This window comes from Scleropages formosus, chromosome 2 (genome assembly GCF_900964775.1).
Source record: "Scleropages formosus chromosome 2, fSclFor1.1, whole genome shotgun sequence".
In the NCBI taxonomy this organism is placed as follows: Eukaryota; Metazoa; Chordata; class Actinopteri; order Osteoglossiformes; family Osteoglossidae; genus Scleropages; species Scleropages formosus.
The window spans coordinates 34,618,159-34,632,690 of record NC_041807.1 but is presented as its reverse complement, the minus strand read 5'-3'; the positions used below and the strand labels follow the sequence as shown (position 1 = coordinate 34,632,690).

Below are 14,532 nucleotides of genomic sequence, written 5' to 3'. Positions count from 1 at the left end.
AATGCATGTGATCTTCCCCTCAGAAGCATTTTACAGCTCCCGAAGTTCATTTAAAACAGAACTATTACATTAACATCCACAATATTACAAAAAAACAGACAACAGACAAAATTAATTAATAAATAAAGTAACAAAGCAGTGTGTAAAAGTGGAAAAATAATGTGCATCGCATTTATGTCAACATTCAAAGAGATGACTCAGGTGGGGGAAGTACCAGTCACACAGGTGACATCTCGTTTGGGCGGAGGCTAAATAAATGATTAAATAAATAAATAAATAAATATTAATAAAAAAAAATAAACAGGGAGGTACGGCAAAATATCAAAATTCCAACAGAGAAACACTGAAATAGGCATTTTTGGCCAGATACATGCATTTCACTTTCCTGATTAAATGCAACCGCACAAGACAAGATTCACGGGAAGCAAGCCGCAAAGCAACGCAAAAAATGGACATGGAAAGGGATATGAAATTAACTCAAGCAAGCAACCCTACGGTTTGTCTCACCTAATTTAAATTGCTTTGAAAAATACCAGACTATCTCCTTGGATTTTATTCCACCATCGGTGTGCTCTAATATCTCTCCGAAAAAAGGACGGGAGTTCCCAGCCACACCTTTCCTACATTCATGTGCGGCTCCGTCAACTATCATGAAGAGGCTGAAGGGCAGCATAATGGAAAAGGTTGCAGGTGACGATGGCTGGCCGTGAACGGAAGTGCACATGCAGGAAGCGTCAACGTATTAACAAATTTTTGGCTCATGTCTGATTTTTGTCTTTCAAGATGGGTTAGTCTCTTTTTCTAAAAAAATAAATGACAAGATATTCAGAAGAAAGTCCCAACACAAACGCATCGATTCCATATCTCATGACCTTTTCCCCTCTACGTTACATTTTCGTGACTTGCTGAAACATCATAGTCTTGTCCCTTGTTTCTCCCCCACAGCTGCAGTTCTTCATTCTTCCAAAAATGAGAAAAATCAGTCCATGAAAAAGTGCAAAATATGCCACGAAGCGAATGACCTCCTCCCATCTGCCGCTGCAGTTTGTAATTCCGCAGAACTTCCCCCATATAGAAAGACGTAGCTGGAAAATGGAACCCAAAAAAACAAACAAACGAAGAAGCAAACGGCTGCCGTATGTGTAGTTGCAGAAGTAGAATCCGATGTAGCAGGTCTGCTACAGAAGTAGGAATCGCAGTGCTTAACTGTACTGATTTGTATATTTTTCCTCTTGAAAAATATCTGGTAGAAACAGAAAAGGAAGAAGGAAAAAAAAGAGTCTGGAGAGTGATGTCACATCTTCAGTGGGCTCTTCTGAGGGCTATCATGTTCCCTGGCCTTTCTCAATTCTTTCACTCTGTAAGACAAAACACAGCCGAAATGAAATGTGGGTAGGGTAGCTGCAGGGTGGAACGTGCGGGACCGCAGAGCCGTGGAAACCCAGCGCTGTCTCCGTGGACAATGGGCGGGTGGGGTAGGGTAGGACGGGGGCCGTCGGACATGACAAGATGGGCAAGGCCTCCTTCACCAGGGGCAATGTAGGTCCACACATTTACATACATGCTGTCAGTAGTTTCCATGCAGGGGGGGCGTGGTGGCGCAGCGGCCCAGTGGGTTTGGCCGGGTCCTGCTCTCTGGTGGGTCTGGGGTTTGAGTCCTGCTTGGGGTGCCTTGTGGCAGCCTGGGGTCCCATCCTGGGTGTGTTCCCTCTCCCTCCAGCCCTGCACCCTGTGTTGGCGAGTTAGGCTCCAGCTCACCGTGACCCCGCTTGGGACAAGTGGTTTCGGACTCTATGTGTGTGTGCGCGTGGTTTCCATGCTCATACAAACTAGGATGCTCCACTTAGTTGCGCTTCATTACTGGCAATTAATTTCAAGGGAGCTCTTTAACTAAAAGACACACTGGCTCCTTGTGTTGCAAACATTCAAGTTACACATGTTCTAGATACAAACATTTTCAAGATACAAACGCTTTATTGAGTGTTTACTTGTAATTGCATTTTCTTAACTTATTTACTAAAATGCCTGGATGTTGTGGAGCAAACGTCCGAATTTGCATGACCAGCCATTACTTGCCAGTAAAACTCACTCCAACAAAATAGGAGTGTGGGACCCGTGTTTACAGCTTATGTCTGCTGTTGGTGAGCAATAAAAAAAGGTGGCAAATGTTGCACAGATTAATGGAATTAATTGGTCAGCAACAGGAACTGAATAAGAGTTTTTGTGAACATAGTATTTTAAATTAGTTTTGATTTTATGGTTGTCTGATGTTTATAAAAATTATTAAATAAAAGCTCTATATGTTTTTTTTTTAAAATTTATTAGTGCTTATGTGAGGCTTTTACAGAATCAAAACTGCAAATAAATTGAGGGACATCAATATTGGTAATACCGATATTTCGGTGTTAAGGACTTGGTGGTAAAAGTGACTTTAGATTTACAAACAAATAATTTCCAGACTGAATCATGTTCGTAATGTGTGGAGCCAGTATATTTCCATTTGAAGCGTATTGAGGCTGTGGAGGTATATGGTCAACCCTGAAGATGCTGCACCGCTCAAATGAAAATTAAAAACTAAATACAGTCTGGATCAAGTGAAAACTGCAAGCCAAGAGCATTTCAGTACAGTAAATGCATACAAATTGGGTATTTCAAACAAAGGCCTTATCTTCTACATACCAAAACTACATATGTAACTTAACCGTACAGGCCCTAATAAATATGAACTTTCCAAATGTGCCTCCCGCCTGGCAATCAGTCTAAGTGAGTGTGAGGCTTGCTGCTCCCTCGCACTCACAATTAACCACGCAGTGTCATGATCAACCCCATGGTCTAATACCACTCCGGTGTGTGAGTGAGAGGTCCAAAGGTTTACAGCTGCTGTACCGCATACAGTGTAGTGACAAAGTATTTGCCCCATCCTGATTTCTTCTGTTTTTGTGTATATCTCATACTAAATAGTTTTAGAAATTAAAACAAAATCTAACATAAAACAAAGGCAACCTGAGTAAACACAAAATACAGTTTTTTAATGATAATGTTATTTACTGAAGCAAAAACGTTATCCAATACCAACTGGGCTTGTGTGAAAATGTATTTTCCCCCATAGCAGATTTACCCAAATCTATGAAACTGCATTCATAATGGGGTTCAGCTGGACTAGACGCAACCAGGCCTGATTACTGCCAGCCCTGTTCAATCAAATCAGAACTTAGACAGAACTTTTTCAACAGCATGAAGTTGGTTAAAAGGTCTTACCCAGTATCACGCTATGCCAAAGTTGAAAGAAATTCCAAAAATGATGAGGAAGAAGATGATTGAAATACATCAGTCTGGGGAGGGTTACAAAGCTATTTCAAAGGCTCTGGGACTCCAAGGAACCACAGTGAGAGCCATTATCTCCAAGTGGAAAAAACTTGGCACAGTGGTGAACCTTCCCATAAGTGGCCGACCTTCCAAAATTCTACCAAGAGCACAGCGACGACTTATCCAGGAAGTCACAAAAGAGCCAAGGACAGCATCGTAGGAACTACAGGTCTCCCTTGGATCAATAAAGGTCACTGTACATGACTCCACTATCACAAAGACACTGGGCAAAAATGGCATCCAGGGAAGAGTGGAGAAGCGAAAACCACTGCTAACCCAGAAGAACATTAAGGCTAGTCTGAATTTTTCCAGAACAGACCCTGATGATCCTCAAACCATTTGGGAGAATGTTCTGTGGACTGATGAGTCGAAAGTGGAACTGTTTGGAAGACAGGGGTCCCGTTACATGTGGCATAAACTAAACACCGAATTCCACAAAAAGAACACCATACTTATGGTCAAGCATGGTGGTGGCAGTGTGATGGTGTGGGGATGCTTTGCTGCTTCAGGGCCTGGGCAACTTGCAATAATTGAGGGAAATATGAATTCTGCTCTCAACCAGAAAATCCTAAAGGAGAATGTTCAGTCTTCAGTCTGTAAGTTGAAACTCAAGCGCAACTGGATTGTGCAGCAAGACAATGATTCAAAGTATAGGAGTAAGTCAACCCCTGAATGGCTCAAAAAAAACAAAATTAAAGTTTTGGAGTGGCCTAATCAAAGTCCTGACTTGAACCCAATTGAGATGCTGTGGCAGGACCTTAAATGGGCAGTTCATGCTCAAAAACCCTCCAATGTGGCTGAACAAAAGCAGTTCTGCAAAAAAGAGTGGGCCAAAATTCCACCACAGCGCTGTGAAAGCATAATCTCCAGTTATCGGTAGAGTTGGTTGCAGTTATTGCTGCTAAAGGTGGCACAACCAGATTTTAAGTTTAAGGGGACAATCAGTTTTTCACATGGATGATAGTGTTGGATAACTTTTTGCTTCAGTAAAAAAAAATAATTAAAGACTGTATTCTGTGTTTACTCAGGTTGCCTTTGATTTATGTTGTATTTCGTTTGAAGATCTAAAACTATTCAGTATGCGATATACACAAAAACGGAAGAAATCAGGATGGGACAAATACTTGTTCACAGCACTGTATTTCAGACAGCATATCATCTACACTCATGTAATAGTCATCACTGTCAATACCGGTCAAAACAAAAAGATAAAAACAATTTTTTTTTAAACTTATGATAGAAAATATTTCTATTATTTGTTTTGCTGTAAGTGGGGGGTGCGGTGGCATAGCGGGTTGGACCGAGTCCAGCTCTCCAGTGGGTCTAGGGTTCAAGTCCCACTTGGGGTGCCTTGTGATGGACTGGTGTCCCGTCCTGGGTGTGTTCCCTCCCTCTCCAGCCTTGCACCCTGTGTTGCCAGGTTGGGCTCTGGCTCTCCGCGACCCGCGTATGGGACAAGCGGTTCAAACGATGTGTTTTGCTGTGACTGCTTTGTTGCTTCTATGGTGAAGATTCCAGCCTCACAATTTGAGCATAAGGGTTAAAGGTACGGAGAGTCTTAGGCAAACCCTTTGACATCATTTGCAGTTTCAGAAAACCCAGACTTGTGAAGACTGTCTCATAGCCTTATTATATTTTTTTGAGTCACAATGTTTTGGTTATGTTGCATCTGCTGTACGGTAACGCTGGCTGGGCGCACGGCTGCAAAGCACCACATCTGTTATTGTGAGTGTTTATGTGTAAGGCGGTGATAGCGTCTTGTTTGCAAAACTCTTCATTTGTCATTTCCCTTTAAGTTACTTTTTTTTAAAATGACTAGCAAGTGAAAACGTGAGTATTCGTCATTCATCAATAACTTAGCAGTATCATCTACAGTATTCATAAATATAACCTGCACTGTTTCACGTTATAATTACTGCATTTATATTATTATTCTATATCAGTATTTCGTGTATACTTAGCGAATTTAGTGAAAAAAATATAACAACACCCTGTCACACAATGTGACATTTATGCATGTTAGTTATTTGTATGTATATCCCTTTTGTTCTTATAATACAACATAAGTGTATTTTCAGCTAATGATGAATGGGTTCGTCAGAATGGAACCGCGTTGTGGATGGGCGATCATGTGTACTTTACTTTGCAGATTGCAGGTCACAGACAGAGTGTTTGCTGATGCCATGACAGTGTCTTGTGTCAGCTGGCTGCACCTCTTCCAAGGAGTAGGTCTTATCACCCTGAGTCACCCTGAGTGTAGATACAGCTGAAGGACCATGTGGCTGTGCCTTCTACCGTGCTAAGAGCAAGACAAGAAGGAAAATGAGCCAGCACAGCATCTGAGAAATCACTGCACCCACACAGGAAGTGAGGTCATTCTGAGCATGCCTGGAAGTAAAGAAGCAAGCCTGGAATTTATCATAACATCATGCAACGTGATCAGCATCATCCAACAACGCCTTTGAGTTCAAAGATGCATCTTCATGACAACAACAACAGAAAGAAAAGGACTGAATGTGTCCGGTTAGTTCACTGCAATTCCTGTTTCCGCCCAGACGGTCTCAGTGTATCTGGAGTCACGGTCTTGGTCGACAGCTGTCATGCAGGCAGGCATCAGGCAACGGTAACGGTGGTGAGGGGAAGGGAGGGGAGAGAGCGATGCACAGAGAGGATTCCCCAGAAAGATAGCGAAAGGCTGATAAGAGAAAGTCGGAGGGAGAGAGAAGCAGGGACTGAGTTGCTGAGGACACACTCACCCGCTTGAACAGCCTATGGTCCATCAAGGGGCTTTAGATAAACAGCAAAACAACATCACATAACTATTAGCATGAGCACCAGGCAGACACTGTGGGGGCAGGCTGGAGGTCTGCGAGGAAGGGGCCTAAACTGAGTGACGTGTTCATGACAACAACCCTTCGTGATCCCTCTGCTATGCTGTCCCAAGTTGTGATGCTGAACTGAACGCAAGTGGAAAATGTGTCAAGAATAACATAATGTATATACTGCCAAACTGAAGATCTGGTACTCGAGAAGGCCGTAACAACAAGTGCCAGAAGGGAAGGACAACGTCTGGCTTGTGCTTGAGTCATGGTCCAGGACGTGTTTCCGGGGAACACTGTGCCAGTTACCGTGGCAACCCCGGACTCACCTGTGGCGACAGCGGCGCAGGAACCTCATGATCTTCCGAGCAGCTTGGTCTTGCTTTTTGGTGAGCAGACCACTTCTGGAAGAGACAGAGGGGCCGCAAAGGTGCAGGGCCTCCGTTAACCGTAGCCGGCAATAACGTCTGTTTGTAGCCATACGGCGACCGCTTTTAACCGAGTGCACCTAAAGTCTTAATTTGGTCACATTTATGCGAAGCAAATCACCGTTTCGTGGTGGGATGCAAGCCGAGGAGAATGCATTCATGGGCTCGTGGCCCCGACCTGCGCTCAAAATGTCAACGTTCAACACTCAAGATTTTTCAACCGGTTGATCGCAAGTCTCCTTCCCCACAGCCAGAGAACGGGGCCCCGAGCGCTGTCACCTTGAGGCTCCTACCTGAGCTTGTGCTGCACCAGGGCGGCACCGGGGGCATGGCGATGGGGCTTCAGCCGGCCCAGCTCCTTGTAGCTGCGGTAGTACTGCTGGATGAGCAGGGCGGCCCGCCGGCTCTGCCGGAACTTCTTCTGCTCGTGGTAGCTGCGGAACTTACTCTGGATAAGGATGGCGGCCTGCGTCATCTTCTTATAAAGTGCATACTGTTGGGCGGGGAGGGAGATAGGGGCTGTCAGCGAAGCCTCAGCGACAGGATCTTTCAACCAACCTGGACAACACCAGCTTCATGCGGTGCGGTAACTCAGTGATGTTCAGCGGTTCTTCATCAGATATAAAAAATGCAAGAATAATTTTACCTTCAAGGCTATCCATGTTAGCTTGTAAAAGAAAAAGACGAGAGATTCCGTTACTTTTATTTTCATGGCAATGTTTCCTACCGGGGGCACGGTGGCGCAGTGGGTTGGTCCTCCTCTCCAGTGGGTCTGGGGTTCAAGTCCCACTTGGGGTGCCTTGCGACGGACTGGCATCCCGTCCTGGGTGTGTCCCCTCCTCCTCCGGCCCTACGCCCTGAGTTGCCGGGTTTGGCTCCGGTTCCCCGCGACCCCGTATGGGACAAGCGGTTCAGAAAATGTGTGTGTGTGTGTGTCTGTGTTTCCTACCTGTTATGCAACACATCTCAGAAAATACCACATACTGTGATTATAAGTAGTGTACATTTACTTTACGTTTATTCATTTAGATCTACAGCATTATAATGAAACGCAACTGGGATACGTTTCTGAGGTCATTGTGCTCCAAAATGCATTCGTACCATAAGAAGTCAGGATCCTACCAAAATACCTCACGTCTCCGGAATCACCAAGGCTGACTTAGCTTAACAAGGCAACACTCTGCGAGGCCTACCTGTTTGTACTTCCTGTAACATCGCTGAATGACAGCGGCTGCGACTTCCTGCTGTTCCCGTAGTGGGCGACCCTTGGGGAGAGCAAAAGTCTATGTAGAGGTCAAGAGTGAAACGATGAGTTCGAGGGGCTGATTTCCATTGCTAGTGCTCTGCGTTACAGAAGATTTATGACAATTAAGAGGGACACCACTCTTCGGTTTGGGAGGCAGTACGCCAACATACCAGGCTTGCCTGTTCAGAAGCACGTAACTAAAAGTGTAAAGAGTGCAGCATGGCACATCATTCCATTTAGAGAGAGCAAGCGATACCCGGCAGGCCAGCAGAGGGAGCAGATTTTCTATTCTCTCGTTGACATTTACATTCATTTATTTTAACGGACACTTTTCTCCAAAGCGACTTCCACTGAACTATAATAATACAATGAGTTCATATGTCTGCCAAATATATAAAATCTCGCTACTTGCAGAAAGCGGTCCGTCAGTACCTTGTACTTGCGGAAGGCAGTTTGCACTAGGCGGGCAGCCTCGTACAACTCTCGCTGCTCAGGGTCCGAGAGAGCCAACTGAGCGAGCTCCTGCTCCACCTTGTTGTTGGAGGAGCCCAGGAACTGGGCCCAGTCAGCTGGGGAGTGCAGGTGTGGGCTGTCGAAGGGCCCTTCGCCCAGCGGGGAGCTGCAGGGGCTCAGGCTGGGGTTGGAGGAGGGGGTCAGGGGCTCACTGTACAGAGATCTGATAGGACAGAGAAGGTGTCAGTTACAGGGGCTAAGAATGTTACACTCAAAATCAAAAAAGAAATCAACCTTTCTAATCACCTTTACACATTTACATATCCCGAAGGGTCTGTTTCACGATGAGGAAGACATGATCTGTATAGAGTTTTTTGTGCCTCTGATCCCGTCTTTAACCAAGCAAACAAACATCTATAGTTTCTAATGATGTAACAATGACAATTACGAAAAGGTTTCTTATTTTGCTAATATTTCTTGATTTTCCTAACTCTGATCTCTTCTGGGCTTCTCACCGCAGGTGTATGATGCTGGACAGGTGTTCCATGTCACCCAAGTAACTGGCCAGCCAGCTCATGGTGGTACTGACTCCCGTGCTGTCCAGGGGCACGGTCTCCATGGCGACAAAGTTCTCCCGCTTGATGCGCTCAGGCGTGGCCTCGATAATGTGCTCTGCCAGAGTCATCATGTTTACCTGTGGCAGGTCAGTGTACAGGGCACACACACAAGCACATAAATGTAGCATTATTTAAACTGGATACTTGAAAGTAATAAATGATTCTTAGCTCAAATGCAAAAACACACATAAAAAAAGATGAAACAAGTGTGGGCACAATTAACCTCTTATAAAATCAGAAATATACAACAATTTCTCATAGAACAGGGTTAACTCGTGATGGGGTTGAACTACCGTTATGATCACTTCCCTGAGAAAAGTCATCATCTAAAGTTAATACCAAAATAAGAGGTATTTTTATGTTTGGCAATGATAACACCAACATTTTTCTACTTTTTATCACCCTTAATTATGTGGAGACCCGTAAAAATGTGAACACAGTAGCCGGAAGTCCATCCAGGAAGCGTATAGTATGAAGTAGGGTACACAGTGGATGGAGACACTTTAATTATTTCGCTCACAGATTTTTATGACACTTTAAACATGGTTTGGACACCAGTTAAAACAGAACTTTTCTTAGTGTGTAAATCCTTTTATTATTCTTTAAATCTTATTTATGGGGAGTGTGCTGGCGCAGCAGGTTTGGCCTGCTCTCTGGCGGGTCTGGGGTTTGTGTCCTGCTTGGGATGCCCTGTGGCAGACTGGTGTCCCATCCTGGGCGTATTCCCTCACTCGCCACCTTTACGCCCTGTGCTGTTGGGTTAGGCCCTGGCTTGCTCTTACCCTGCTCGGGACAAGCGGTTTGTGTGTGTGTGTGTTATATTATTGTAGGGGTTTAGTGGCTCAGCGGGGTTTGGCCAGGTCCTGCACCCTGGTGGGTCTGGGGCTTGAGCCCCACTTGGGGTGCCTTGCGACGGACTGGCGTCCCGTCCTGGGTGTGTCCCCTTACCCTCCAGCCTTATGCCCCGTGTTGCTGAGTTAGGCTCCGGTTTGCCGCAACCCTGTTCGGGACAAGTGGTTTCGGCCACTGTGAGAGTGTGTGTGTGTGTGTGTGTGTGTGTGTGTGTGTGTGTTATATATTATGGTGACTTTAAGAAAGCTGTCATGTTAACCTGTTCTTGGACAGCTCGTTTCAAAGTTTGTATCTCTCATTTTAAAGTGCTTCATTGGTGAGTGTTCGGTTTTCCTATTTTGCATTAAAAACACATTACTAATAAAAGGCTCCTTTTCTGCCGCAGGAGTGGAGCATCGCTCAGATTTTGTCTGGATTTTTAATGCTCCCTTTTACTCATTTTAAATGGTTTTTTTTTTTTAATTCAGTGCATGCCAACACAGCGGCTGTTGGAGATGAGTGTGCTGTTGATGCACTGAACTTTAAATGTTTTATATTATAACATCATAACATCTTCATGTTTTAAATGAGGAGGACTTAAACCAGCCTGAAAGCTGAGCAGTAACTGCACTGTCCATTGAGTGAAGGAGTTTATACTCAGTGCGGAGGTGAAATTGACCAAGTAATGTAAAAATGCCTTTGTAATGAATAATAAACCGGTTAAATGAAAAAGGTATATTTTCATAAGCCATTGTAACAGTGTTTTGCTCTATGAGCCCCCATTATTTGAGGACTGAGTGCATCTATATTTAACCCTGTGGGGACGTCCACACAAAGTCTGCTTTTTCAGAAGCTACTCTCCCTGTCGGGACTTTTTTTGTAGAAAATGTGCTGAAAACATTGAGAAAACGGAAAACATCTGCACCAAAGCTTAAAGCCCTGATCTGTGCTCCCACCCAGTGCCAGATTTCCCATGAGGCACTGTAGGCACAGCGCCTAAAGCCAATGAAGAAGGGAAAAATTTAAAAAACAAAAATAAGGAAAATACGGAACGAAAAATGGAGACAGAAATTTAATCCAGCTAAAACTTCATAATTTCATTTCAAAAACATAATTCCAGAATTTCTAGGTATTTGCTAAGAACGTTTATTTGTTTAAATCATGTGCTTTAGGATTAGAATAGTTCAAAGCGAATCAGGTCAAGCAATGTAATTCGGCCGGCTTTTACCCCCTTTTTTGCACATTTCAGAGCGAAAGCGTCTAGGGCCCACGAACGCCAGAATCCCGGCCTGCTCCCAACGCCCGGCTGCATCTACTTCACGGTGTTGCAGAGATGAGTGTTACTGGAGCTTCCCTCAGTGATGTGTAAAAGAAGATTAATATACAGTGATGCACAAGCCAGCACCCTGGACAACTTGGCGTCCAGCAAGTCCACTGTGCTCTGGCCTACGGCAGCTGATCCAGAGGCACCCGATTCATTCCTATTTGCTGACAGGGAATGAAAAAAAATGCAATATCTAAGGTGCCACGCCCATGCCGCTGAGCCAACGTGGAACACCTGGGGCGCGGCACAAACTGATGCATATAAGGCAACGTCAGAGCAGGGACTGACATGCAACCTTGTTCAGCCTTGTTACTCGCAACCTCCTTGCTATTGCTCATCTCCTTCCTGATCCCTGAGTCCTTTTCCAGTCCCTTACTCCTAATCCCTAGTCCTAGTACCTCCTTATGATCTTCGACCTCTTGCTTGTGTACCGAACCTTGTCTTTTGGATTACCCCTTCAACGACGTTTTGCGCCTCGGAGACCTTTTGCCTGTCCTGCGACGAAGCCGCACGGATTTTCCTGAAAAAAGCACTTATTCCGCTCCGTACTTGGGTCCGCCACTTCCTTCCGGAACCAGCCATGGCATAAGGGAGGTAGTGTAAAAGATATATATGTTGGTGGCATTCACTTCATTTCCATTTTCAGAGCCTTCGGGTTTTACATTATACCCATTTAAGTGTCTGGACCCCTTTTACCGAACTTTCATCTTTCATCTTGGTTGGACTTTTGGTGTTAACATAGTGAAAGAGCAAGTAGTGCTGCTGTCTCACAGCACCTGGGTGGTGCGAGAGGGCATGGGTTCGATCTTCGCTCAGGATGTGTGGAGTTTGCATGTTCTCCCCGTGTCTGCGTGGGTTTCCTCCCACAGACCAAAGACGTGCTGTTCAGGATCCCCCATAGTGTGTGAGGGACAGAGAGAGTGTGTTCCGCTGATGTATGGATGAGTGACCCAATGTCAGTAGTGTATCTAGCAGTGTAAGTCACCGCGGTGAATAAGGTGTGTGGGCTGATAGTAACACTACATAGAGTTCGTTGGCAGTCGCTTTGAAGAAAAGCTTCTGATAAATAAATAAATATAAATGTAAAACATCCTTAACCGCAGTTTGAGCTTGCGAATGGATCATCTGCTAGAGGCTGTTTGGGAAGGCTGAGGGATGACTCTGCATAGACAGTGCAAACAGATGATTGGACTGGTGACTGACTGTGGTCATCAAGTGACAGTCACCTACCTGCAGGTCATCTATGTGCGTCAGGCAGCTCTGGTTCTCAAGGTCCTCCCTGTAGGACAGCAGCTCCGTGCCCACCATTGCCCGCTCGGACGCCACGAGGGCGCTGGCTGGCTCCCGCTGACGCAGCCTGCTGGCCAGCTTCTCCTTGCCCCCGGCCACCTTTCTGCCTGGGGCCCCGCCCGAGTACAGCTCCCTGGGGCTCCACCTGATTCCTCCACCCAGGCCTCGCATAGCACATTGCTTAGTGTGAGATACCCCCCCGGTGTACCCGCCTCCTTCCATAGCCAGGTCTGGGCAGGGGGTCTCGGGGAGAGGTGTCTTTATGGTGGTGGACAGTTTGTGAAGCTGCTGTGACTCCAGGCTAAGTGGGACAGAGGCTGCCTTATCGGGCTGCTGGGCATTCTGCAGCTCAGGGTTGGGTTTGTGTTTCTTGGCGAGGGGAACATCTCGCTGGCCCTCGCCGCCGTGGTAGCCGGAGGGTTCCGACCGGGGTCTTCTCAGATCTGCCACAGAATGATACCAAAAACACTCGATCAACAACTTCTGGGTGACAAAGTGTTTGCAAATAGATTTTACTTCATCACCACGGGAAAAGTGCATAATGACAAACGTTGCTCTTGTGACAGGTACGAAAGCAGAGCCTTTCCGGGGGCTTGATCACACAGCCTTCCGGGTGCAGAACGCACGCGCTAACCTGAGTTACTGCCGGTGGCGCCGGCGGTGCTGCCTTTTTGCCCCCCTGCCGACACCCCTCCATCGGTGTTCCACGCGACCATCCAGCTGTCCGACGCAGAGGTCTCAGGGGGCGGCGAGAAGGAGAGGTGAGGGGTGTGGGGAGGTGAGGCAGTGGAGGGGGGGTGCCGCTCCCTCTGTAGCTGCTCCAGGCGGTCGGCCAGCTTGGTGTGACCGCGAGAGCGGGCGATGGTCAGGGGCAGCCGGCCCAAGGAGTCCGGGATGGCCAGCGCCCGACAGTCCCATTTGTAGAGAACGACCGCCGCCTCCAGGTGCCCCAGTGCGCACGCCCACATCTGCACGGGGTCAGCGAGTGGCAAATGAGACAGGCTTAGAGAGCGGTAAACCGATTCTTCATGAGTCAGTTCTCAGCACCAGCAGCAGCAATGAGGCATCACAATTATTTTCAGATCCAAAAGGTTCGGTATCTATGAGATTCTTTTCATTTGTCGGAACAATAAAAGAGCAAAAGTATTCTTTTGGCGCGCGACATACCAAGGGAGTGCAGGAGAAATGGTCCACATTGAGGGGGTCCACCTCCAGCTCCAGGTCGATGCTGTCTGCATGCTTTGTCCTAGCAGGGAACACAGTGCAAATCCGCTGCAAAACTTGTTGATTTATTGCCCATAACTTCGACATTTCCGAAGCTTTAAGATCACAACACTACAAGTGTCCAGGACTGTTAAAAACTATTTCATTATAAGGGGGTGCGGTGGCGCAGTGGGTTGGACCGGGTCCTGCTCTCTGGTGGGTCTGGGGTTCGAGGCCCACTTGGGGTGTCTTGTAAAGGACTGGCGTCCCATCCTGGGTGCGACCCCTCCTTCTCCAGCCCTGTGCTGCCGGGTTAGGCTGTGGCTTGCAGCAACCCCGCTTGGGACAAGCAGTTTCAGACTGTGTGTGTGTGTGGGGGGTGCGGTGGTGCAGTGGGTTGGACCACAGTCCTCCTCTCCGGGGGGTCTGGGGTTTGAGTCCCGCTTGGGGTGCCTTGCGACGGACTGGCGTCCCGTCCTGGGTGTGTCCCCTCCCCCTCCGGCCTTACGCCCTGTGTTACCGGGTTAGGCTCCGGTTCCCCGTAACCCCGTATGGGACAAGCGGTTCTGAAAATGTGTGTGTGTGTGTGTGTGTGTGTGTGTGTGTGTGTGTGTGTGTGTTTTCCATGTACCTTCAGTATGTTGAAATTAATTATGTTCCATATGCTGCTCTAATGCATGTTTGTAATATGCAGTACACAATTTTGAAGAAGTCAAAGATTATGTTGATTGGCACCAGCACATCTTCAGCTCACCTCCACTTGATGAGCGTCTGGATGAGGGTGGCGTAGCCCTGGCCAGCCGCCAGGTGAAGCAGCGTCATGCCACGGAACGTCTTGGAGTGGATAAGGTGTTTAGACTTGGTCCAGCACGTCCGGTTCATCATCTTCTCACACACCACAACCACGCGGCTCTCGAAGGAGCTGCCAGCCGGGCCTAGAGTCTGCAGGAACACG

At 46.8% G+C, this 14,532-nt stretch overlaps 1 protein-coding gene across 7 annotated transcripts in view; it reads right to left on the bottom strand.

Annotated features, from left to right (window-relative positions):
* Window positions 1-318: 318 nt before the first annotated feature.
* Window positions 319-14,532, bottom strand: part of LOC108933484 (calmodulin-binding transcription activator 1-like) — a 288,342-nt gene continuing 274,128 nt past the window's right edge. For 2 of the 7 annotated variants that reach the window (XM_029259173.1, XM_029259179.1), the window contains 11 exons: window positions 14,332-14,519; window positions 13,542-13,620; window positions 13,009-13,342; window positions 12,315-12,817; window positions 8,828-9,006; window positions 8,292-8,535; window positions 7,807-7,878; window positions 7,260-7,280; window positions 6,907-7,106; window positions 6,515-6,589; window positions 5,439-6,153 (listed from right to left, as the gene is read on the bottom strand). In XM_029259173.1, coding sequence (XP_029115006.1) covers window positions 5,943-6,153; window positions 6,515-6,589; window positions 6,907-7,106; window positions 7,260-7,280; window positions 7,807-7,878; window positions 8,292-8,535; window positions 8,828-9,006; window positions 12,315-12,817; window positions 13,009-13,342; window positions 13,542-13,620; window positions 14,332-14,519 — 2,106 coding nt within the window. In that variant the 3' untranslated portion in view covers window positions 5,439-5,942. Of the gene's footprint in view, window positions 1,359-5,438; window positions 6,154-6,514; window positions 6,590-6,906; window positions 7,107-7,259; window positions 7,281-7,806; window positions 7,879-8,291; window positions 8,536-8,827; window positions 9,007-12,314; window positions 12,818-13,008; window positions 13,343-13,541; window positions 13,621-14,331; window positions 14,520-14,532 lie in introns of those variants that run through there. The other 5 variants (XM_029259181.1, XR_003798268.1, XM_029259182.1 and 2 more) reach the window with 5 other exon arrangements.